Source organism: Podarcis filfolensis, assembly GCF_964270895.1.
Source record: "Podarcis filfolensis genome assembly, chromosome: 5".
NCBI lineage: Eukaryota > Metazoa > Chordata > Lepidosauria > Squamata > Lacertidae > Podarcis > Podarcis filfolensis.
The window spans coordinates 53857931-53883603 of NC_139608.1; the positions used below are offsets into that span (position 1 = coordinate 53857931).

The window sequence follows — 25673 nt, forward strand, 5'->3', positions numbered from 1 at the left end:
CAGAGCTTCCTTAATGAATGACTGTGATTTAGAGTTGGGTCTATTGTGGCATATCTTTGTTCTTCGGCAAAGAAATACCCATGAAAAGAAGTATACAGTAGTGAGAAAAATGTCCAGCAAAGATCCATAAACAGGAATGAGCAGAGATTTAGGCAGGATCCAAACTGTGGAACTAGTTCAATGGGCTCAAAGGGCCTTTAGGATGCAAACCTGTGCAGAATTACATGGGAGTAAGTCCTATCGAACTCAATTTTGAGTAGACATGCTTGTGATACAGCATAGGGGGATTAGCTGTTCAAAGACAAAACTCAAAAATTTCAAGGGGTAGGACATGCCACCTTGTGAGCCAAATTTTCCAGCTTCAGGATTCCCACCCCCCTTTGTAATCTGCATGTGGATTTGGGGATGGGTGGTTTGTTTGTTTTTTGGCATGGCATTTCCCTCTGCCACCAAGGGTTATTATGTGTCTTCCCCAGTAGAATAAGAAAAAAGCATAATGACAGAAACATTATAATTGACACTTCCCTAGGGAGATGAAGGTGGATTCTTGGGAATGGTTTATGCTAGGCACTTTTAAAAACAAGGTAGCCTGGACCAGTTTGTGTAAATCAATACAAAATAAAACAGAAAACTAGCAATGACACTGGCTTGCTTCACTCATTTGGAAAAATTTGGATTGTTTATCAAATATTACCTGAGGACTCCACTTAGATCAGTGAACCCTTTTGTTTAGTCTACCAGCTCTGTGCTCCTGGCTTCCTCCTCCCTGGCAAGGATTTGGCCTCACACAGCTCCTATTTCCTATTAATCATTATATAACCTAAATGGTTGGTTAGATATTTCCTGCTGTTAATAACGCAGTCAACCTTTGAATCAACCTCTAAGAAACCTTTCATATAACCTTTCAGAGGGTTGGGTTTTTTGGTGAATTATTCTTTGTATGTCACTCTCATATAAAACTTTGAGGTACAAAACCCCCACCCCCACCCCCAATTGTAGAATCATATGCTTGAATGGTGGCTACATTCGGATGTAATAATAAACTATGGTTTATCATTAAATGAGCACGTCTAGGTGAACTTTGAGCTTGCACACCTCCCCTCATGTTTCACGCTGTGTGTGTGATCAGACACATTTCCTTCCATTTCCAACTAACCACAGTTTATTGTTATGTTTGAACCAGGACAAACCATGATTTACTGAACCAAGCCAACCTCAAAGATTGGTTTATGAAGCTGGCTTATTTCATTAAACCGTACTTACAATTGCCCACTGTACCTCAGAGTGAATGTAATGCTAAACTGTGGCTAGCTGAAAACAGAATAAAAACTTCCGATCTCTTTGCAGACTCAGTGGAAAAGAGGGCAGGGGGAGGAAAAATGACTGAAGCCAGTGTGTTTGTGTTTGTGTTTGTGTTTGTGTTTGTGTTTGTGTTTGTGTCTGTGGCAAGGGTGGGGGAGAAGACAGGGTAGAGTGAGTCCTGATTAAGAATAACATCAAGGTAGATGTTTGGAGAACCTACCTGGGGAAACGATTGATTAATTTATTACTTAATTTCCATACCACTTAATATATTAAAAATATCTCTAAGCAGTGTACAAAACAGCTGAAGCAACAACAGGCACTTAAAACAAAATATTACAAAAATACACAGTTACATATAAAAATGGTACATTAACACAGAGTTAATTCTTACTGTTGCATTACCATTGGTATCTTTCACATTAGGAAATCAGTTTTGTCTTGGGCAAAGCCTGAAATAAATACATGTAGAATCTCACTTGCCTTGCATATGAGAATCACATGCATAACTCATTGCAGTGACACATTTTGGCATTTCAGCATGTGCACAGAAACCTCACATAATAATCTATTTGCACTTGTAATGCTTGCCGATGCTTTCCATGTAGAAAATGAACAATAGCTTTAGCAATACTAAGCTTGGATAGGAAATCATGCTGGGTTTAAACAAAGTTTTCTGCTCCATTGTTTTGTTTTTAGCTTACCCAAGATATGTGCCTTCCTGGAAAGGGAAGTAGGACAGCGATACATAGCTATTTTTCAGTCCCTCCGTTTACATGGCATCACTTCAAGTAAGTTTACTTTTTCTTTAGAACCTAAACATACTGTCGCAATCAGTTTTCCAAATCAAAATGCACTCCCAAATTTTGTGTACCCTACTCCATAGGTCTGCTCTGCCCTCTTTAATATAAAATTACGGTACATATGCATATGGCACTTTGCAAATAACAGGTTTCAGAAGTCTCTACCCCAAGGGGCTTATAATCTTAAAATAGAGAGATAGGAAGGAGCAGAGGAAGGAACTGGAAGCAGGAGTTTACAGGGGAAGAGCATGTGATTACTTCCATTACACATACTTGGGCTTAGTTGCAATAAGACGGTGTAAATACTTGGAGGAAATGCACAAGGAGTGTGTGTGTGTGTGTGTGTGCGCGCGTGCACACATATAACACACAGACACAAAACTACTAGCATATGCATGTATATAACTGCCAATAGAGAGTCATTTCTAACTAAGGTCTGCTTAGAGTAGACCTACTGAAATTAATTAAACTAAATTAGCCATGCACATTGGGTCTACTCTGAGTAGATGTAGCATTGGAGACCACCCATGTATCCAAAACATTCCATGCATATTTTCTTTATGTGTTTCCTCCATTCGTTTCGGCAAAATCTATTGCAGCTATCTCTTTTTTGAAACAAATTCAATATTCCATGATACTAGAAATCGGGTCCTCCCTTAAAGAGGGTACACACTGCGGTGAGACCTGGAAAAACCAACACCCTGTGTTGTGGGTGGGATTGGACAGCCACAACACCCAATTGGTAGGTCCCTCGAAGCTGGGTACAATCTGGCCAATGGGACGTAGTCCAAACGGTTCGAGGGACCTATTTATGCCCATGCATGTGACCCAGAGCTTCCTCTTTCAGTGTGTGCATTCAGAACACTCGCCCACCTCTCACTACTTTTAGGACTTGTGCGCTTGACCTTGTTATGCCTTCGTGTGTCGTCTGTTGTTGGGACAGGGGCACGGCAGGAATTTTCCCCACGTGGCTGATTGGCTGTTGACATTTGGGTTTCGCCTGCCATGTAGCAATTCGTCACAACTTATAAGGTTGCGGATAGGCTCTGGTTCAGGTGATAGGGATGGGAGAAGGCTCTCGCCATCCCTGGAGAGTTTTGGAGAACTCAAAGGCTTGCCACATTTTTGTGACATGTTGGTTGGCCCTAATAAAAGCATTAGCCAAGTGCAGACATTGAAATTTCTACTTTCTGTTGTAATGCCTCTCACTATTTAATGCTTATCCAGCACCAACTACGTGAAAGGCACTTTTTGTACATTTTGCGATGTGAGAGGGAAAGAAGAATGGAAGCTTATTGTCATGCGCCCTTTAAAAGAAACCACATTTAACAAGAAATATTTTTGATTCACCCACTTTGTCAGTACATTTGTTTTGGAACAATAGCTGCTTTCAATAGCAAGCCCATGTTACATTGACTTCTTTCAGCCTGAATAGACTGTGATGACATCATGCAAAGCCATTTCTGGCCATGAAACTGAAATGCATACTTTGCTATACGCAAACAGCACTGCATTCTTTGGCAGCAGTAGCACAGACGAGAGCCCAGATTAATTTCTTCCTCATTGTGCTGTGAGCATCTCAAAAAGCAGGTTAATGTAAAACCCAGCCAAATGTTGTTAAACCTGATTCTTGGCATTTGTGTCTGGCCTGCAGAAGCACAGGGAAGGAAGAATGGCATCCCTGCAAACTGTGCAAATCCCGGTTGTCGAAACAATTGAGGATCTGTGCAAGGTTGTCAAAAAGAAAACTTTATCTGACAGTTTTTAATTTTGGCAGAACGCTGAGCAGAAGCAGAAAGGGGCACTGTGCAGAAAGTATAAAGGAGAGTCAACTTGGACAAAGTAGTGACTGAACTAAGGGAGTGGTGCCATAGCTAGACAGGTGGATGGGAGAGGATAGATTTATATCAGTGGTAAAGGTAAAGATAAAGGGACCCCTGACCATTAGGTCCAGTCATGACTGACTCTGGGGTTGTGACGCTCATCTCGCTTTATTGGCCGAGGGAGCTGGCTTACAGCTTCCGGGTCATGTGGCCAGCATGACTAAGCTGCTTCTGGAGAACCAGAGCAGTGCATGGAAATGCCGTTTACCTTCCTGCCGGAGTGGTACCTATTTATCTACTTGTACTTTGACGTGCTTTCGAACTGCTAGGTTGGCAGGAGCAGGGACTGAGCAACGGGAGCTCATCCTGTCACAGGGATTCAAACCACTGACCTTCTGATCGGCAAGTCCTAGGCTCTGTAGTTTAACCCATAGCACCACCCGCATCCCTCATACCAGGGGTAGGATTCTTTTTTCTGTTGAGGGTTTGCATTCCCATGAGGATGATACATTGAAGGGACACATGATGATGTGGTCAGGGCCACCCCTTTCTCTGTCTTTCTGCAACCCGTTCTCTCCTGACGAATTCATCAGTTCCTCTCTCTGCGTTGACCTCACAGCTTCTTAGCTGCTCATATTCTTCAACAAGGTGTGGCCTTAAAATCCCAGTTCACATGCCTGGGCTTCCCTTTTGCATTCTTGCTGCGTCTCCCCTTTCCAAAAACTCTTCCTGCTTTTAGTGTTGTGCCTGCAAAGCCTTGCAAGTGCATCACCAATAATATCGGACTCAGCAGGTGCAATGACATCTCTTTTTTGTTTTCTGATTACCAGAAATTTAATAATAATTCATTTTCCTCTCTTCTTCCCAAAGGCAGGCATCTGGAGGAACTCTGGGAAATTAACTTCCTTCCTCTGCCATGGCTGACAAGGATCTTGTCTGATCATTACCATGCAGTGAGTTGGTATGCTTACTATACTGAGCAAATGGGGGGATTTTAGTTCTTTTTAGTTCTTTTTAACTTCATAGTTTCCCTCTCTGGTATATTTTCCTAGTACCGTATTTTTTGCTCTATAAGACACACTTTTTCCCTCCTGAAAAGTAAGGGGAAATGTGTGTGCGTCTTATGGAGTGAATGCAGGCTGTGCAGCTATCCCAGAAGCCAGAACAGCAAGAGGGATCACTGCTTTTGCTGCGCAGCGATCCCTCTTGTTGTTCTGGCTTCTGGGATAGCTGCGCAAAGCCTCTTCAGGGCAGCGGGAGGAACGTTCCCCCTGCCCTGAAGAGGCTTTGTGTTGCTTTCTCTGAAGACAGAACAGCAAGAGGGATCGCTGCGCAGCAATCCCTCTTGTTGTTCTGGCTTCTGGGATTCAGAATATTTTTTTTCTTGTTTTCCTCCTCCAAAAACTAGGTGCGTCTTATGGTCTAGTGTGTCTTATAGAGCGAAAAATACTGTATGTCTATGCCTATAAAAATCCAGGCCTGCTTTGAAGTGTGTAGAGGCTTGTCATTCAGGTCGGACACTGAAAACAGATACACAATGGAGAAGTGTACATAGAAGCATGGACCTAATTTCTAACATTGTTTAAGGAAAATAATGATGAATCAATAATAATGAAGCCATGACAGTTCACACCCTGGACATCTCTTGTTAAAATGCATGCATTAAAACCATGATGTCCCGGGTGTGAACTGTCACGGCTTCCCCCAAAGAATCCTGGAACTGTAGTTTGTTGAGAGAAGCCGAGGATTGTTCAGAGACTCTGTTCCCCTCAAACAGCTACAGTTCTCAGACTGTCACACTTAACAACTTGGCCACCACATTCTGTACTAGCTCCGACCTTCACACCATCTTCAAGGGCAGCCCCATGTAGGAAACATTGCAGTAGTACAGGCAGGAAGTCACCATAACATGGACAACTGAGTCCAGGCTGTCCCAGGCCAAGAAGGGTCATAGTTGATGAACCAGCCTAAGCTGGGCATTGGCATCCCTGGCCACAGAATCCGCTTGATACTCCAGTGTCTAGCTGGAATCCAGGAGTATTTCCTGACAACAAGCTTGTTCCTTCAGGGGGAGTACTACAACCCCTTCAATAACAGGTTGTATACCTAATTCCTAGACATGGGAACCACCCATGTTAGGCTAAAGCACTGAATTGGCACCTGTGTTGTACTGAAAAAAATTGAACTCATGAACTCTATATGAAGTTTTCTTTTCCTTTCAGCTAGAGAATGGTGGTGACATGGTATTTCAGAGAGACTTTAACACTCAGGCAGTGAGATTTGGTCTGGTGCTTACACAGGTAGGTCACTATTAAAACGTGAAGAATTTCTACACAGGATGGAGGGCAGGGGACCGTCTGCTGACAAAACATTTCACATAACCTAACATGGCGATGGGAGGGATATGCATGAATAGTCAGGTAGAGAAAGAAAGAGAAAGGATTTAATATATATATGCTAAAATTGGCTGAAAGATACTGTTGCTGCCAACTCTGAAATCACTGGCCGAAATAACGTTTTAAACTGTTCTTATAACATTTTTACCATTTCCTCCAATTGTTGATGTGTTTGCCATCCTGGGGTCTTTCAGGAGGAAGGGTGGTATATAAATTGAATAAATAAATAAATACAGACTGAACTTGGGGGGATGGGAAGGCAAAATTGTGGCAAGAATTAGCGAGGTGGATTTTGTCTATACCTACAGAGTAACTCACAAGCAATGGGCAACTGTTCAGTCTTTTGTGATGTTCCCACGGTCCTTCCCCTTAGAGGTCACTAGGTCAGCTGCTCTGTTGAATCCAGACTTCTCTTAATGGCCCTCTCACAATACTTACAGATCTTTTTGCTGACATAACTTTGAAATTAACTGGGATAAAAAAGCATTAAAAAAATATCTCTTGGTTACTTCAGGAGCCAAGGTACCATTCAGAAATAATTTCCATTTATGGATTCTTCTTTGAGATAAAAGCAGTAAAACATGATGCTTCAGCCTACAGTTTTTACATGCAGGTAAGAAAAGCGTTTCTGTAGTTCTCTCTAACTTGGGCCACCATCAATCTTTAGGGAGATGAATAAAACATTGAACTAGGCTACACCCTGAAAACAATAAATTTCCACAAGGAAGATTGTGTCACTGGCATTTTTTGCTATAAGGAGGAGGGAAATAGTGTTAAGGCTGACTTGCAAAACTGGGCAGAAGTGCTCTTGTGCAACTCCCCATTAGGGTGACCAAGGAGTATAGGGATCCTACCCCTTTAATAGTCAGGTAGACTTGAGCAGTTCAGCAGGTGTAGCTAAGACAAAGGATATGTATGTATTGCCATTCCAGCTCCATTGCACTCCCACCTCTGGTGTCTGAAGTCAAGTACACATGGCATTAGCTTCAACTCATATGTATCCTGCAGCTTCTTGAGAAATACTTCTGTTGGATGCTTTCTCCTCAAACCAACTTCCTTCTGACTTGAAAATGCAAGTCACAGATTGGTTGAGGTGTATACAGTTCAGACAGCCATTTCACATGTGCAGAATGACAGTTTCCTTGAACTGGAGTTCAGGGGGGGTGTACAGTTGCAGGTAAACAAATCAGATACTGGTAATATGAAGACACCATCACCTGCTCTCTAGTTGTGTACAGCAAATGCAACATGAAATGCACAAGGGAATGGGAGTGGCCACCTTGCTTGCCTTTGCAGCTACTAATGTGTACATACCCAAAGGAAAAACAATGGGAGCTAGGAAGACCAGTTAGGTAAAAAGAGATTGATCTACAGTGGTACCTCTGGTTACGTACTTGATTTGTTCCAGAGGTCTGTTCTTAACCTGAAACTGCTCTTAACCTGAAGCACCACTTTAGCTAATGGGGCCTCCTGCTGCCACCGTGCCACCGGAGCACGATTTCTGTTCTCATCCTGAAGCAAAGTTCTTAACCCGAGGTAAAATTTCTGGGTTAACGGAGTCTGTAACCTGAAACATATGTAACGTGAAGTGAATGTAACCCGAGGTACCACTGTACCTTGAATTAGGATTTTCTTGGTGGAGGTTTTTGAGTACCTTCAGCTCACAGACGCTGACAAATAACAATTTAACTCTGTGTCATTTCAGAGAGTCAAACATGCAGATCCAATTATATCTTTTTTTACTGCCGAACGGAGTCCTGTCAGTTTAAAGGAGACACGTGAAGTTAAGTATGAAATCAAAGCACAGTGTCAGATAGATGGGAAATGGGAAGAGTTCACTACAGAGAGACTTACTCAAAGGTTTGGAGTTAAGAAGCCCAGCTGTAAAAGCATGGTAAGTCAGGGAAGGGAGCCCTTTGTACATTTGAAAAACAAAATTGTTACATTGACTTCCTAAATAGCATAGATAGAAACTTGAGTGCTAATTCTTGCCTCTTTCTGAATGCAGGTTTTGAAAGCATGCATACCATCGGTTCCAATCTATGTGACCTTTTCTCTTCTTTTCCCAACATCGTAAGAGACAGCAAGCACTCTCTGGGCAGCTCTGCTGAAGGACTCATTTTGACACCTAGCATATGCGTAGGAGTGTTAATATCATACGTCTAAGGGCCTGCACTGGTCAGGCAGGTGATCACATTTCGCATAACAGGAGAATAAACTGCACCCTTCCCTCATGCTCAGCTCATTTAGACATTAATCCCTATTTGCATTGTACTCTTGTTTCCTGTGGCAAATGCTGCAAATAGATTGCAATTGCTTAGGTGTAGCTTCAAATTACCAATCTGGTGCCCACTAGCAAATGAAGGGCATGAACCGTTCCTCCCATATGGATGCAAACAGCCGTGTGCGTGGCATTTTAGAGAGCTTTCTTTTTCCACTCTCCCCAGCTGGCCTTCAGCCAGGTGCACTACAGCACATCTAGTCGTTATTGATTTCGGGAAGCCATTAATGTTGCTCACATAAAAGTGTCAGGTAACCCCACCTAGTCTAGCCCTCATCCCATTGCACAGGCTACTGTACAAATAAAAGCAAGAGCCACCTCCATACCAGGAAACTGAGATCAAGCACCCCAAACAATCCTAGTTTATACTTAAATTCTTCTGCCAGAATCACCAACATTGTCTAAATCCTGAGACATAATCTAAATGTATGGCTTTATAGCTTTGCTCTTGCTCTATCTCAAATTGCCTGTAGAGCCCCACCAGGTAGGTGTTTTATTGTAATCTGCAATATGTTATTGAAAACAGTAACAGTGCAATAGTGGTGGATGTATTCTGCTTTAGTTCTGTTATGCTTCTCCAGTTCTACCACATTTTCACTGTCCAGAGGGATTGAAGAGCAACAAAAGCAGGACAAGAACAAACCAGAACATTGGTGTGCTATAAAAAGTTTGAGGATATCATCAGCACGTTATGAGATGTGCACTGATTGGAAATGAAGCAGCGTGACTGCCTCAAAACTTTTGCAGGTACAAACAGTGTGGAAGGTAGGGTTGCATATAGCGGCCCCAATAGCACCAGGAACATAAATCATCTTGAACAAGAAAAGGGATTTTTGGAGGGACCTTTAGTTATTCCGGTAATGGAAGGGGGAGGTGAGGAGAGCCTGTTTATGCCCAGCCTTGCCGGTTGCCAGTTGTAACCCGAGCCACACTCCTTATTAAACCCGACAACTCCCAGGTGAGGTGAATTCTGGGAGGTCAAAGCAATTGCTTCCAAAGGGACTTGGAGACACCACACCCTGCACTTCTCAGCTAAATCCCTCTCTGTTTATCAGAAACAACAGGCCTAGCACCCAGGTGCCTTTCCCGCCCTGCAATTCAACACAGCCTGTTGTTTCCCCTTGGAATCCCACTCTTTCACCCACATAGTATGCTTCCAGTGGCAAGGCACATGGGAGATCACAAGAATGCTTGGCATAAACATACTTCAGACCCCAACAGTCAAATTGCATGAAGTTTTATTAAGAATAAAACAGGAAGAGAGGACAAATGAACAAAACATGATGAGGAAAATAAAAGGAGCCTGTTGGTTCAAAGTTATCCAACCTAACCTTGCTACTTACAAACAGGCTTCCGGTTTTCTCATGAACAATGTTTCCTTTATTTTTGGTTTCTTAATGTAGGGTTCTGCTTCTTCCTTTTGTCCTCCTGATTTTTAAAATTCTAAATAAACTTCTTACCATTGGCTGTGGGGTTCATGCATGTATTTCTTCCAGACTCTCCCCATGGGAGAGAACCTGATGTTCCCCATAAGATCTCCTGCTCGCTACCTTTACATGAAGTGGATGGGTGTGTGACTAGGGTGGCTACCAGCCCTGCTGCCTCCTGATGTCTTTGGACTACAACTTCCAACTTTGCTGGTCAAGGGCTGATGGGAGTTGGAGCCCAACCACATCTGGAAGGCACCATGAAATGAAGGAAGGTCCTTTAAAAGTCATTCAAACAGAGGACTATCCTCTGTCACACTGCATGTGAAAGGCAGCATGTGATAGTCTGGCAGCACATCTCCTTGCCTTCATTTGGTTGTACGGTGTGGCCAAATTGGTTCATTATTTTCAGGTCAGGGCTGTGAAAGTTTTCCTGGAAGCTGCTTCAATGACTGTCAAGGTCATTTTGGGAGGTGGCATCCACCCTTTTGTTCTCTGCCACCCCACACGGCATGTATGCCTGCTTTGAACATGCCATTGCTGATACAAACAATGACATAGTGGCAGGCCTGTTGTCTAGCCGGGGAGACTGAGAGGGAGATACAACAGCCATCTTCAAATGGCTGCCACATGGAATATGGACCAAGCTTGAGTTCTCCAGCTCTGGAGGGCAGGACCCAAATCAATGGCTTCGAGAAAGGAGATTCTGACTAAAACATCAGGAAGAACTCTCTGGCAAAATAAAAAAAATTGTCCAGTAGCACCTTAGAGACCTAAGGTGCTACTGGACAATTTTTTTATTTATTTCAACTGCGTCAGACCAACATGGCTACCTACGTGTATCTAGAACTTTCTGGCAGTAAGAGCTGTTTGACAGTGGAACAGACTCACACGAGAGTCTGTTCTTCATTGGAGGTTTTTCAGCACACAGGCTGGATGGCCACCAGTTGTGTAGATACCTGTACTGCAAAGGTTGGACTAGATGACCCTTCCAACTCCTCAGTTCTATGATTTTATTATTCTGCCTTGTAAGCTTGAGTTTGCCTTCCTGCGCTTCTGTGGAGTTGTTACAGAAAAATACAGAAGATTGTGGTTTGTGCTTACTTATGACCCAGCTGAATAAAGCATACTTTGTTGTAAAATATCAAAGTGTTCCTGGCCCATTAGATAAGAGCGGCAACCTCAGTTTGGAAGCTAATGTGCAGGAAGACTGAGTAAAACACACTATTTCATTTGGAGAACCGTAGCTAATGGCCAATTAATACAATCCTTTACATGCGGTCAGTTGTGAGGACAGAGCACAGTTGCCTGTAAGCCTAAAATAAATGCAAAGGCAGTAAAATGGTTGTCCTACCGTTTAAGTGTGTGTGTGTGTGTGTGTGTGTGTGTGTAAGCACCCTGGGGTTCCCCGGAGAAAAGTGCAGGATATAAATATAATAATTTATAGTTCAAGATACAGAAGTCATTTCAAGAAATCTAACCAGGAAAAAAGAAGAAAGAAGAAAAACAGCATGGATGGAATCACAAATCCTGCAAAAAAACAAAACAAAAAACAAAAACACACACACAACAACAACCCCAAAACCCCATACCTGCATTGTCCACCAAATTTCAACTCTGTCCTTTAAATTTAAGCACATGCACATCAAGAACAGCAAAGGTCAGAATCACAATTTGCATCTGCTAATAATACAAATACCCACAGAGTCAAAACGTGGGTGTTACAGGAAGCATAGGTCAGTATGTCAGTGTGGGTGAATATAGGAAACATGATGTAATTGCTGGCGGCTGTCAACGATATTTCTGTATTTATAAACAAACAAAGAGTTCAGTCCCAATGTCAGAGCTTCACCAGAAGAAAAGAACAAAATGGAAAAATGTCGATGTCATAAATTTATCTCTGCAGAAAGAAATCTCATTATTTCCATTATTGTTTCTATTCTCTTTCTCAGGGAAACTGTGGTGACAAAATATAAAGTTAATAAACTCATATACTGCCTTTTGAGGGTGTGTGGAAATTAAACCTTAGTCAAATTGTTGAGGCCCGCTTGGAACTAAATAGGCAGCAGTATTGGTGCAGGCCGCTTCAGCTGCTCTATAAAAGTTGAAAGTTTAAGATTGCGCCTCAGGAAGGAGCATGAATCCGGAAACATGTTGAGTTCATTTTATTAGTTGATATTTTTGAGAACTAGTTTCTCCTTTTTGCATTCCCTTAGAAATAACTCCCACTGCAACCTCATAATGCACATTTACTGGTTGGTAAGGCCCCACTGAACACAATGGGATTTATTTCTGAATGAGCATTTATAGGATCGCACCATTTAAAGTATAAAATTGTGGGCGGGGGGGGGCATATCCTTCACAACTGCTGGGGTAAACCACACCCCTTGTCTATCACCAAAATAACACTGGTAAACTGAACCATTCATTACTTCATTTTCTACATGAATCACCTTCACTGAGTCATATTTGTTGCGAAAGCCAGGTGGATTTTTATAAACTTGTCAGTGTGTACTCAGATTACAATTACAACCTTATAAAGTTGATATCATAGGTAAGAACATGGCCATTTATTTAAATGTATTGCTCCTTATTTTTCAGAGGCATGTTAAGTGCCTTATAGGTTGCTTTTAATGTGGAATTTAAGAACTACCTTGTACGTTACAGAAGCAGATTTTTTAAAAAGTTTCCTTTGTTTAAAACAAATTGCATTTGTTCTTTTTTCCCACTTCAGTTTTGTTGTTGTTGTTCCCCATCAATTTCAAAGGGACAGCCACTCAATATTTGGCTGCCTGCAACTTTAGTGTTTCTCATCCAAAGGACATGAGCTTTGCAGGTATCCTAATATCATTCCATGGCACAAGTCCTGTCAAATACATGAATGATAATAATAGTAATAATAATAATAATACTAATAATAGAACATCACAGTTTTGTGTAACGGAGAGTTGACACTTACTGCAGTGCTAAATTATTTGTTCTTTGAACCATTTTCACCTTCTATGCTGTTATAATCTCTGGAGATGTACAGCAAAAGACTGTACACACATCAGAGCCTTTTAGTATTAACAGCAGTTTTTTAAACATTGGTTGGATCATGTCCAAAGGTCATAAAATAGAATGTGCAAGTATACAGAGGAGTTGTGTTGCTGGTCACTAACTAAACCAAAAGCAAGATTTTATTGGAGCCATAATATTTGATATTCCGAACTTTAAAATGGAAAGCGTAATGTTGGTGGTCAACAAAAGAAGTTTAAAGACTGTCTCAAGGCAAATCTTAAAAAATGTAGTATAAACACCAACAATTGGGAAACATTTGCCTGAGAGTGCGCCAATTGGAGAACAGCCTTTGCCAAAGGTGTCATGGGCTTTGAACTCAGGACACAAGGGAGAAACATGCTAAGAGGAAGGCACACTTGGCAAACCCTCACCATGATCAACTCCTGCCCAGAAACCAATGTCCCCACTGTGGAAGGACTTGTGGATCCAAAATTGGCCTCCACTGTCACTTACGGACTCATTGCTAAAACCGTGTTTATGGAAGACAATCTTACTCGGCTATGAGTGATTGCTAAATAAAAAGAAGAAGATGATTTGATGGTTGTGGTACTGGAAAAGTAAACACGCTTTTCTGTTTCCCAAAATACTGTTGTTTCAGTGTTACAGAAGTGGTAATGTTGCTACAAAAGAAGCACTATCTTGTAGGCAACCCCAAAACTGCAGGCAACCTGACCAATGGGATATAAATGCACATATATCAGGCACTGAATTGACTGTGCCCTTTGAGGGAACTTCTGAGCTGAAAGAAAGAATGGCCATAAGCAGAACTTCACGGACATGGCTATGATAAAATGACTCAAGGAAATGTCATTGTTTGAAAAGAATGGACCTGGGGAAGCCCTTTACCTGTAATGACATGGCAACGCTCCTCCCATCCAAAACAAATAACATGGCTAAGCTGAAGGTCACAGTTGCTTGTGTGCGGATAAGCTACTATGTATACTCTTCCTACCGGAATCGTACTGTATAGAATAATAAACATTTCCGAACAACAGGAAAGGAACAAAGAGAATACAAAATTCAGAAGAACAAAAAAGTAACCAGACGAACGTCTATGTTATGGGGGAAGGAAGTGCAGTGGTGTTAGCTTATGCTTTTATCCAGTGCTTTTTTTATAAAAAAAAATGTTTAGGGGTACTCTCATTTTCCTACTTATATTGGAATACTGCCCCTCAATGAGGCCAAACTTAGATTCACAAAATGTTTAGGGGTATGCGTACCCCCAGAAAAAAAAGCACTGCTAAATGTGCTCATCAGATGCATGTGAATAAGCTGCTATTATTTCCTACCCCTGGTGGTACATGACACCCCAAAAATAAACAAGAGCTCTTAAGAACTGGCTAGCCTATGGGATCGAGTCAGTGCTTTGTGGCTAAAAAGAAAAGAAAGCAGTGTTAGGAGTTTGTGGGCTGGGGAGTAGGCTGCATGCTGAGACCCTTCTAATTCTTGGAATAGCCAAGCTAGCTTCCTGGTGAGGTGGTGGGCCATTAGGGGAACAAAGGGAGTGGCTCTGTATGAGGTGGCAAGTGAGTGGGATGAGAGTAGGAGTGATGTGAGCTAGAAGGAAAGCAGCAAGATGAGAAGCAAGTTGTGGGGCGGGGGGAGAGAAATGATTGATTTCTGTCTGAATCCAAGTCTGCGGCTTTGGGCGAAGTAAGGCCGTCTTGGGGTGTTAACGCCGCAAAGCCCTCCATCGCAGGTTCAGGTTGTATATATGTGTAAATAAACTATATATATCACAAAGATTTCCTCATTCCAAAAGAAACACAAACTGGGTAAACGCCTGGAACCCCTGGAATCTCACCCCGCTGGGAGATAGGGGTGGTGTGCAACAGTATTAACATTTGCAGCTGCCCTGCAGGCTCACCTGGAGGCAGATCTGTCTTGTCACAAGCTTGAATATATTTACGTTGCAGCATAAATATAGAGCGTTTCATCAGTTTCTGCGTCAGGCTATCTGTAATTGTATTTGCAAATATTGCAAAGGACCCAATAGGCCTCCAGTGATATTCCAAAAGTAACCGAGCTGCATCACTCACGGTATATTAAAAACAGCCAGTTGCTTAGGTCCCATCACATTTCTTATATGCAGAATCACAAAAATGAAAACCGTGAGAGGACTTAAAAGGTACTCTCAGGGTGTAATCCTATGGCCCTTGGAGGATGGGGTGGAGGACCACAGGAGCCATAGAATAGAGATGTCAGAGGCTCAGTCGCTGAACCCTTTGAAGCTCTGCTGAAACCAGTGTTGGAAGTTCTGATGTCAGAAGGGTAAAAAAAAACCACACAACCGACATTCCATGGGTGTGCCAAGAAGCAGCTTAGATCCAAAGGTCTCCCAGTCCCTTGACACAATCCCAAATTAGGGGGAAATTAGACACAGTTGTGTGCATATCTAAGTTGCTCCTTCCACGTGTTTCCAATGATACATAAAATTGTGGGGGCGGGGATTAAATATTTGTCATCTCCCTTCCCCCCACCATGGGCATAGCCAGGATTTTTGTTAGGGAGGCAGGCCTTTTGTTGGGGGTGGGGAGGCAGAACCTCAGTTTGCCATGTATTTTTATTGCTTTAGATGGGGGCAGCTGCCCTCCTGCCCCCCTGGCTACGCCCATGCCCCCACCATAGGGTTGAAGCCTACAGCTTCAATCCAAAACACACTTACAAGAAAGCTCAGTAAGACTTGCTTCTAAGTAAACATGTCCAGTAAATGTTGTAAATGTGCGAAATGAGGAAGGCACCCCAGACATCCTCAACAGAAACGGAACAGTACATCCAAATCAAATCAAGTCAAATGGGAGCATTTCACAAAATGTGCACAGAAGGAATCAAAGATCAGCAGGCACGATGCTAGCTGCCGAGACATTATCAGGCACTCTTTAGGAATCATGATGGTGCCTTGTCAAACTTGAGTTATATGTAATCAAACTATGAAAGAGTACTGCATTCTCCATTGTGTAAATTATACAATGCAAGTTTTGCTGGCACACGACAGACATTGTGGGTGAAAGTTTCGTCACTTCTTCATGAATCATGATACACTATTAGATGGTGTGACTCTGGGACTTTTACTGAAAGATAATTTAAAACATTTGAATAATTGTGAATGCATGAAAAGCTGCTTTCTCACAGAGAAAGGAGCAAGCTCTATGACCCTTCATGGGTTTGGTAGAAAATGTTGCCATGGTAATTGCAAACCATTGTTCACAGCTGACTTCAGCATTCATTGTTGCATTCTGATTACAGCTTTTGTTTCATTATGAAGTGCGATTACTGAAAGCCTCCTTACAACAAAGATGTATTTTCATGCAACAGCTGAGTATAGAAGAGGCCTTTTAGAGATTCCCCCCCCCCTGTTTTAAGCCTGAAAAGGGGGTGGGGGAGCCCTACTGCACAGTGGACAATATTAAATATTCCAGAGGAAGCAAAATTAAAAAATGATTGTTGTAAAAGTGGTTTTATGACACCATTGGAAAGAACAATTATTGGTCTCTCAAAGCTTTATGAGGTAATGCCTGAATTTACTAGACTTCTGACTTAAAACACAGAGCAAAAGAGAGCTTTTAAAATTATATTTACTCAGACTTCTTTGCAGTTATGAACTTGTTTAAACATTGATACATTTTATTGCATCAGCTTATGCAAGAGAGCATGCAGACTCCTACCCTAACGTAATTTGGCCTAATAAATGAAAGCACTGCAACCACATGGTATCTTCTGTCCTTTGACCAACACAGTGTGCTTTGAAACATGCTCAGCAACAGTGAAAAATCTATCAGTTTTTATGGTTCAGTTTTTATGCACTGAACTGCAAACAATGTTTATACAATCTTTGTATCGGAATCAGGAATAATGGATAAATCCCAGTTATTTGATGTCAGACCTCCTATATCCCATCATGATTACAAAGCCTTTTATAGCTGGCCCAAAATATTTATCTGATTTAGTTACATTAGTCAATATAATGACCAATATTATCTTATCTTAGTTAATGAACATGTATATAAGGGGGATAATTATTTACTAATTTTAATTCCTACCTTTTCTCCATGGAGAGAAAGGTGGTGTACATGGTCAACACAGTCTAATCATTTATTTTATTTAAAAGAATCCTAAGCCACCTGCAAAAAAGGAGAAGCAAAGTGGTGCACATGCTGCAAAAAATGAATAAATCCAATCCATATTAAATCTAAACCCAAAAACCTGACAGTTAAAATAATAAAACAGGAAGAGCGAGATAAAGCTATCTGTATTGCATTTCTATCCTTGTGACCCATTCCACTCGCTCTCAAGACTCCACGCCTCGTTTTATTTGCAGTTTACTTTTCTTTCAATGGAGCCCAGTTACACCAATTGGCACTCTCCGCTCCCATTATTTCCTATGGACCTTCAGAGAGCTCCTATTGTCCCCAACGGGGACATTCCTGCCGTTCGTTTCAGTACTTCCCTCCCCCGACCCTAGTGAATACATGACAGGTCCGAGCCTGTAGCCTGAGCTCCGCGGAACGAGGAATACAAATCCCAGCATGCAACGGGCTCCGAAGCGATCGCGCGACGCGGGGGCAGGCGCTGGGAAGACTACACTTCCCATGATGCCTCTCGGCAAGAGAAAGCCGGGCTTTCGAAGCTCCCTTATGGAGCACGGCCTTCTTGGGACCTGTAGTTCTTCACCGAATTCAACCCCCCACCCCCATCCCAAGCTCTGGCGGCGGGAACTTGGCGCATGCGCCCTGGGCTCGCGAGAGCAGGCAGTTCCTGTAGCTCACACTGAGGTAACTAATAAAGTTTCTCCTCTGAGGAGGGAAGGAGAAGAGAGAGCGAAGGGGGAGAAAAAGAGCTCCAGCGCCGAGAGGAAAAGAGGGCGGGACCGCGCCGGGGAGCGGCTGGTCCGGCTTCGTAGGGCGCTCTGCGTTCGGGGGGCTCTCGCAGGAATTTCCGCGGATTTGAGTGAGTACCGGTCGCCTGAGGGAGAGAGCAGGGCCGAAGGAAGAAGAAGCGGGGTATTAAAAACACGCACAAACGCCCCACTTCCCCGCTTAATGCCGCCGCCGGCTGAAAGGGGTCTCGCTTCGCCTGAGGAAGGGAGCCCGGCGGCGAGGCGGCCTCTGTGAGGGAAGGTAGGGGGCCGCCAGGGCGGAGGCGCCTCGGAGCAGGTCGGCGGCTGTGAGGCGAAAGACGGAGGCTTGGCCCGGCGAGGGGGCTGGGGGCTGGGGCTGCTCTGGTGGTTCGTTGAGGTGAGCGGAGTGGGGGCGGGGGTTAAACAGGTTCCGGGGCGGAAGGTGCAGGTCTGAGGGAAGATGGGAGGGGGCGTGGGAGCCCACTGGCCACGGCGAGGCAGCCTTTGCAGAGCCTGGAAGAGGCGGCTGTGGGCTGGCAAGGCGGCATGTCCTCCTCCCAGAGCCAGGTGCTTGTTGCCCCCCTGCAGGCGAAGCTCCTTCCTGGCTGCCGTGGTGGACCTTTGGCCTCCCGAGAGTAGGGAGCTCCGTGGTGGTGGCGGCGGCTGTTAAGCTCTCAAGGTGGCTCTGGGGTCTGCCAGGGGCAGCGCGCCCTCCTGAATGTTGAGGGTTGGGGTCGCGCTCCCTCTCCGCAGGCAGGGATATCGTGCCGGGTGTTTTAAGTAATTGGTAAATAAGAATGCTGCGGGGCAACACCGCGGGGTAGTTACAGTGCCTTCATCCCCTAGAAGCGTTTGGCTGGCTACTACTGTGTGTGCAGTAGGGTCTGCTGGGATAGCCCAGTGGTTAGAGCGTGAGACTCTTAACCTCGGGGTTCAGGCCCCACGTTGGGCAAAATGATTTCTGCATTGCAGGGGGGGGGGGGGTTTGGACCAGAGTGGTCCCTCCCAATTTTACAATTGTATGTTTCTGGTTCTGTTTTTATGATCTTATGATCCAGACAGGGCTCCTCTTGGTAGATATTTCTTTCTTTGTTTGTTTTTGGGGTGGGAAGTGCAGATGGGGAGAGCAGCTGGCCTAGTTGCTGTGCCCTAGGAATAAGGGGACAGGCTATGGTGTGTGTCGTTTGTATGTGCTCATGTTGAAACTGGCATGCTGAGGAGCTGAAGGATTGGTGTCATGAGGGCGTCTGCGATTACCTCTTTGAAATGGATTTTCAGGAAAGGCTGCCCTCTGCTTTTGCTTAGCTCTGCAGCATGTAGCATTTTCTCTTAAATGCCTGCCTACTCTTTGACTAGGACTCCCAAAGTGACTTTTTACCCTGGGGAAAACTTGGCAGCTCATAGTATAATTAACCTGGTAAGTGTTTGAGACTATGCAACATCCCCAGCGGTCAGGGGTTGATCGTGTTACCAAGTAATTTTTGTTACTTCAGTATTCTGAGTGTGACGCTGTGGAGACTCAGATCTTATCAGTCTCGAGAATTATAGAGTGATTTGGGTTGTGGTTGAATGCTGTGCTTTTGTAAAGGATGGGTGCATGAATGCTGACAAATGTTTTCAGTGGGTTTTCAGAGTTAATGCCTTTGTGTATGGTGCAAACTGGAATTTTGAAGCAGCAGCTTAAAGGCAATTAGAAGAGATACTTTAATTAAAACCTTATTTGCTTTAAGTGTTGTATTTCCTTTTTGATGACTTCAAAAGCCTGCTAATACTGGGATTTCTAGCTTCATTAATATCTGTAAAGGGTTCAAAGTTCCTTACCTAGCTGTTTTGGTTTGCCAAACTTTATTTTCACTTTATCATCACAGGATAGTAATGCTTTCTGAGAAATTTGGAGATGTATATATTTTCTATGTGCATTTATAATTCACTCTTTACAATAGTCTCAGGATGGAGAATACACATACACTAAAACCAACAATTAATAATATAAACTAAACAGAAAATTATAACATGGGTATATTACATGGGGAGGTTTGTACATAGATATTCCTGAAGTATCTTCTTCAAAGAAAGCGTTAATGTAAGTATTGAGATTTTGACTTTGGGGGGGGGGCTGGGGGAGGGGGATGGATTGAGAATATTCTCCAGCCATTGATGTGCTGGGATATGCATATCTGGGGTATCTAGATTGATAAGGGTAAAGGGACCCCTGACCATTAGGTCCAGTCGTGACCGACTCTGGGTTTGCTGCGCTCATCTCGTTTTATTGGCCGAGAGAGCTGGCATACAGTTTCCGGGTCATGTGGCCAGCATGACTAAGCCGCTTCTGGCGAACCAGAGCAGCGCACGGAAACGCTGTTTACCTTCCCTCCGGAGCGGTACCTATTTATCTACTTGCACTTTGACGTGCTTTCAAACTGCTAGGCTGGCAGGAGCAGGGACCGAGCAACGGGAGCTCACACCATTGCAGGGATTCGAACTGCCGACCTTCTGATCGGCAAGTCCTAGGCTCTGTGGTTTAACCCACAGCGCCACCCGCGTCCTTTATCTAGATTGATACTTAGGCCTAAATTGCAATATGTGTCTATGCCAGTGGCCAAATCCCCCTCTTGTGCCGTTTGATGGTTGAGTTGGAATTAGTAGCATTCTCACACTCTGAAATAGCATAGCTTAATAATAAATAATAATAATAATAATATCTTTATTGTCATTGCCCCCTCTCAGGGACAACGAAATTACTTGACTGCTCCATAAAAACACTAATTAAAACAATACAGTATAGTACAGCAAGGAAGATTAGATGACTTTCAAAGTCCAGGCTTCCCATTCAGGGCTGAGTTCGCTCTGGAGAAGAAGCTGTTCTTAAGACGGCTCGTTCTTGTCTTCATCGTCCTGTATCTCCGTCCCGACGGCAGGAGCTCGAAGAGACTCTAATAAGAGTACAAATAACCACAATAAAAAAATAGACTTACAACTGCTCTCATATATAGGCTCTAGAATCAATGAGGCATTTTCTAGTCTTCAGGAGATTATGTAATCATTAACATTTATAATGCAGTCTATGCAATCACCTATTTTAAGTGCCTAATATCAACATAACACGCTGTTTCAGGGTGGGAATCCCCTTTCAGTCTGAGGACCATAGTTCTTTCTGAGCAATCATCTGGAGGTCAGATGCCAATGGCGGGCATGGCCGGGGCAAAGTGGGCATGGCAGTGAATGTAATGTTTACCTTTGTACAGCCTGCTAGTTTCTACACACATTCCCCTCTCCAATTATTAGAGTTCATGGGCACATTGTGGTGAGACAAAAACACTAAAGGAAGATATGAAGCAGGGCCAGTGAGTAGTGTGGTTGGGAAGGAAGTGTGGCTTGGGGAGAATCCCAAGGGCTAGAGGGCCTTATCAGCCCCCTGTGATTGAGGTTCCCCACTCCTGTGTAATATTGTACCAGTTATTAAGTACTGTATACATATTTTTTACGTATGTGTTATACTCAGTGCTTTCTTTCTAAAAAAATGTTTAGGGGTACTCTCATTTTCCTACTCTCATTGAAATACTGCACCTAAATGAGGCCAAACTTAGATTCATAAAATGTTTAGGGGTATGCGTACCCCCAGAAAAAAGCACTGGTTATACTGAGGAGAATTTAAAATGTGTCAAAATTGCTTAGTTGCCAAACCAGATGTTAAGCTGATGTGGAGGGAACTACTAACATGAGTGCAACTTTTTCTTATATGAATTGCTTTCCATTTAAGCTAGTGATTTCCAGAGATAGTATTTTGACCATCAAATATATAATTCACAGGGGTATGTAAGGTCCAGATTTTGTTCATGCAACTTGTTGAAGTAGTAGAAATTGTGTCCCTGCTGCAAGGAAGTTCATGAAGGTTTGCAACTTGCAGAAGTAGGGCCTGTAGGCAACAACGTGTCAGTATGTAACAGTTGAAAGGGTACCTGTATTAATGGAATGATTAATTAATTGCTTCCTGGGGGGAAAGGTTCTTCTCCTAATACTTTCATTTCACATCCTCATCCATATTTACAGAATCAATGAATGTATATTTCGCCAATCAATTAATGGTTGCAAAAGTTCTGTTTCCATCCCCTTTTCTTTCAGATGGTATGTTTGTACAAAACAACTCTTCAGTTGTTTCAGTAACTAACTGTATTTCACTAAGATTGACAAGAGTCTTCTCTGTGTGCTTTAGTAAAGGCACTGCAGTTGGTCTTGCAGTGGGGACCAAATGATGAATTTAGTAATCAATATGTCTATGATCATGTGTGACATCTAATCTGGAAATCAGCAGTTTGGACAAAACACTAAAGGCTAGTTTTCACCATTTCATGCTTTGTGGTGTGATGGTGCAGTTGTTTCAGTGTTGTACCAGTGCTTCCCATAGGCATATGTTGGGCTACTGTGGGTACAGGATTTTGGACTAGATGGGCCACTGGCTTGATGCAACAGACTCTTCTTATGTTTCTGTGCATAAGTATGTTTTCTTCCCATTTAGTTGTTAACCCAGGAGATTTAGACAGTGCTTGTATGTATAGAGCTTTTGGCATGCTGCAGCAACTGCAGCTATGGTTTCTACTCAATTGCTATAAGGAGAAAATGAATTTCTGTGGAGGACTATCCTGTAAAAACACATCAAATAACCACCCAAGGAATTTATATACTTCATCACAAAGAATAGGACAGTGATGATGGAAAGATAAAAAGGCTGTGACTGATACATAAATACTGATATATATATATAGCACCTCCTCCCTTTATCGCTGAATTGCAGAAATAGTATTTAGATAAAAGGCCTTGTTCACAACACTTGTACTCAATTTTCAGTTTTGCAGGAATGGACAATCCACTTAATATTTTAATGTGTGAGCATCTTTCGGCCTGGAAATGAATTGGCAATCAGTGCTGCTGTTTTTTTGTTTGTTTTGAAAGGGGTTATGTGAATTCTAAATGGAGCTCCAGACAGTAATGTGGATGCTGCGGTCTGGACTAATTGAAATTTCAGTCTTTTTCAAAAGCAGCTCTATGTCAGAGTGCATAACAATAACCCAGTCTGGAAGTTATCAGAGCATGTTGATCAGCTAGCTGTAGTTGGAGATAGGCATTCCTAGTCACTGAGGCTACCTGTACATCCAGTGACAATGTTGGCTGTAGGAGTGCCCCCAAGCTATGGACCAGCTCCTTCCAGGAAATTTCAAGCCAGTCCAGAACAGGTGGTCTCCCCATATGTAAGATTTGAGAAACTGGCACACATAAGTCTTATAAGGGTTCGGCTTACTGGTCCACATGCACATGGTGCATACAACTGAAGTACAGAAGACTGGTTCCGACAGCCATCAGGTTCCAAGCATGCTGTCTTGTATATGACTATTTTCAGTGCAGGCAGAAATCCCATTATGGAGACAGTTATGCGATAAGGATTTCATTATGAACTGAATTATATGGTAGTTTGATTTTTATAAACCTGTACTTTACCATGCATTTCCTGCTATTGGAATATGAAACAGGGTTTCTTTTGTTTTAAAGGAAGGAAGTTAGTGTTGGTGCTTTTAAAAGTAGATATACTTCCTTAAGGAAGATGCAGAAACATCAGGGCTGTGTAGGTGTCTAATTTTTCAAAGACCAATATACAATCAAGGCATTTCATGGAGAGAGTAAGAATTTACAGTATTTCTGACAGTTTAAGCTCCAGACAGTGTCAGAAAATTGTTGACTTGATTCATTTTCCTCAGGTCTATAATAAATGTATTTGGCTAATCTGTGTGAAATGCCTATTGTTTGAGGGAAATAGTTTAGTTCGTAATGCTTAAAATCTATTTCTATAAGATACTAATGATGTTTCAGATTTGTCACGTTCCAATATGTTCTTCTTAATCTTCTGTTTTAGTCTTCTGTTAGTTTAATTATTTTTAGTGTATTTTAATTTGTTTATTTGTTTTTATGTTGCTCATCACCTTGAGGATCCTTGTTGGGTAAAAAGGCAAGATATAAATGCTTTTGATGTATTGACAAGGATTAAGGTGGAAAAATTCCAAGCATTTGGATGACTAGGATCCTAAAAATTGGGGCTGATGTCCAGAGTGGCTGGGGAAACCCAGCCAGATGGGTGGGGTATAAATTTATTATTATTATTATTATTGAAATAGGGAGAATTTTCTCTCCTAAGATATTTAGGGTGTGACTTTTATGACAGAGATCTATTGGTAGAAGGTTCAATTTTATTGACACTGGGTGATATTTAGCTAGATAATGGATCAAAATAGGTGCATTGAAATCAATAGACTGAAGTTATTCAATTTGAACTCAGTGGGTCTGCTGTGGGTATGACTAATGTTGAATATTGTCCCACTCTAAAATGGTATTTTAAGCATTTGAAAACTAGGCACAGTGCATATCTTCAGAAGCTTATGTATGCTAACGTCCATAGTTATTTAGCTTTTCCTTGTACTGTGTTCCCTTTGGACAGTTTTCATCTTTGCATCTCTTTAGCCTTTCAAATTCTTCTTGAATGTAGTGCCAAAAATCAAATGGTGTCTTTTAAAAACAGGCTACAACCCCACACAGAGTTAAGTGTGCTCAAACCCATTCCCCGCCCCCCATGGGCACTTAATTCTGTATTGATACAGAAGCTGGACCAGTGAAAAGTTCATTTAGACTTGTGAAGTGTTTCAGTTGCTTAGTCAATCTACTCATCTAGTGAAATGTTTTGTGAAGCCAAGAATGCAGCTATTTATGCAGTGAGCATTTTCTATTAGCATCACTATGTTTTCAGATAGCAAAGGCAAGAGTGAAGGGCCCTTGATCCGAAGCTACAGAAGTATGTGGTGTGATATATCTATATATCACATGCACACACACCCTTTGTCTATCTTCATTTAGAAACAGATGCCTGCTTGTCTGCTTTGTAACAACATTTAAAACTAATACCTGTTTTTTAAATAGTGGCTATGTGTTTCTTCACTAAATTGAAAACCAAGTGTGTGTTTAGACTATCCTTGTGGCTTCAAACAAAAGCTAGTGAGAATTGTTTTCCCCTCTTTTATTACTGATGCTTGCATAACCTAGTGATATATAATAATTAGTAACTTGTCTTTATGGACATGTATTACAATACTAATAAAATAATTTTAAATATTTCATCACCATAAGACATGATTGCCCTATATTTGATCCATCAGGTGGTTAACCCTGGTTATAGTATTACTTAATATGCTTTTTGTGGTATGTTAGCTCCCTAGTGTATGTAGCATTGGACTTTTGTGTCATAGCATTGTATTGTATTTAGTTTGCTTCCCACTAAGCAGGACTTTGAGTTTTGCATCAAGCCAGTCTGGATCCAGAATAAATTATGCTAATTGAATTTGGATGTGTTTATTTACTGTGTTAATTTTAGTTTACAGAATTCAGTTTGTCAGACAGTTTGAAATTATTTGAACAGTATTGGGTGTGCACGGGGCAAAGTGTTATGGAAATGGAAAAACAGCCTACTTTGGGATCGGTTGTGATGGGAGGTAGATGAAATGTTGAAAATCACTTAACTTTTCATCTGTCTTTTTGTGAAACCAAGGGAGTGGTTGGAAGAGCAGTGAACATAGATGAGCTAGTGTTGTGGCTTTTGATTTGTTTTTTTTGCACTGGTTGCTAAAAGCTTGAATTCTGTTCTTCCAACCTTTGCAAGAGTGCTCAGATCCAGAAGTGCACTTTTGATGTTAATATACTTGCATAT

At 42.3% G+C, this 25673-nt stretch overlaps 2 protein-coding genes across 9 annotated transcripts in view; both read left to right on the plus strand.

The window, feature by feature from the left end:
• Positions 1-8558, plus strand: part of BTBD16 (BTB domain containing 16) — a 31993-nt gene extending 23435 nt beyond the window's left edge. The window contains exons 12-17 of the mRNA XM_083616956.1: positions 2002-2093; positions 4799-4881; positions 6151-6228; positions 6839-6937; positions 8030-8218; positions 8333-8558. Of these exons, the coding sequence (XP_083473082.1) occupies positions 2002-2093; positions 4799-4881; positions 6151-6228; positions 6839-6937; positions 8030-8218; positions 8333-8401 (610 nt within the window). The 3' untranslated portion in view covers positions 8402-8558. The remainder of the gene's footprint in view (positions 1-2001; positions 2094-4798; positions 4882-6150; positions 6229-6838; positions 6938-8029; positions 8219-8332) is intronic.
• Positions 8559-17623: 9065 nt separating this feature from the next.
• PLEKHA1 (pleckstrin homology domain containing A1) overlaps positions 17624-25673 on the plus strand; it is a 38464-nt gene continuing 30414 nt past the window's right edge. For 3 of the 8 annotated variants that reach the window (XM_083617050.1, XM_083617053.1, XM_083617047.1), the window contains exon 1: positions 17784-18039. The gene's annotated coding sequence lies outside the window, so the exon portion shown is untranslated. The other 5 variants (XM_083617048.1, XM_083617051.1, XM_083617054.1 and 2 more) reach the window with 5 other exon arrangements.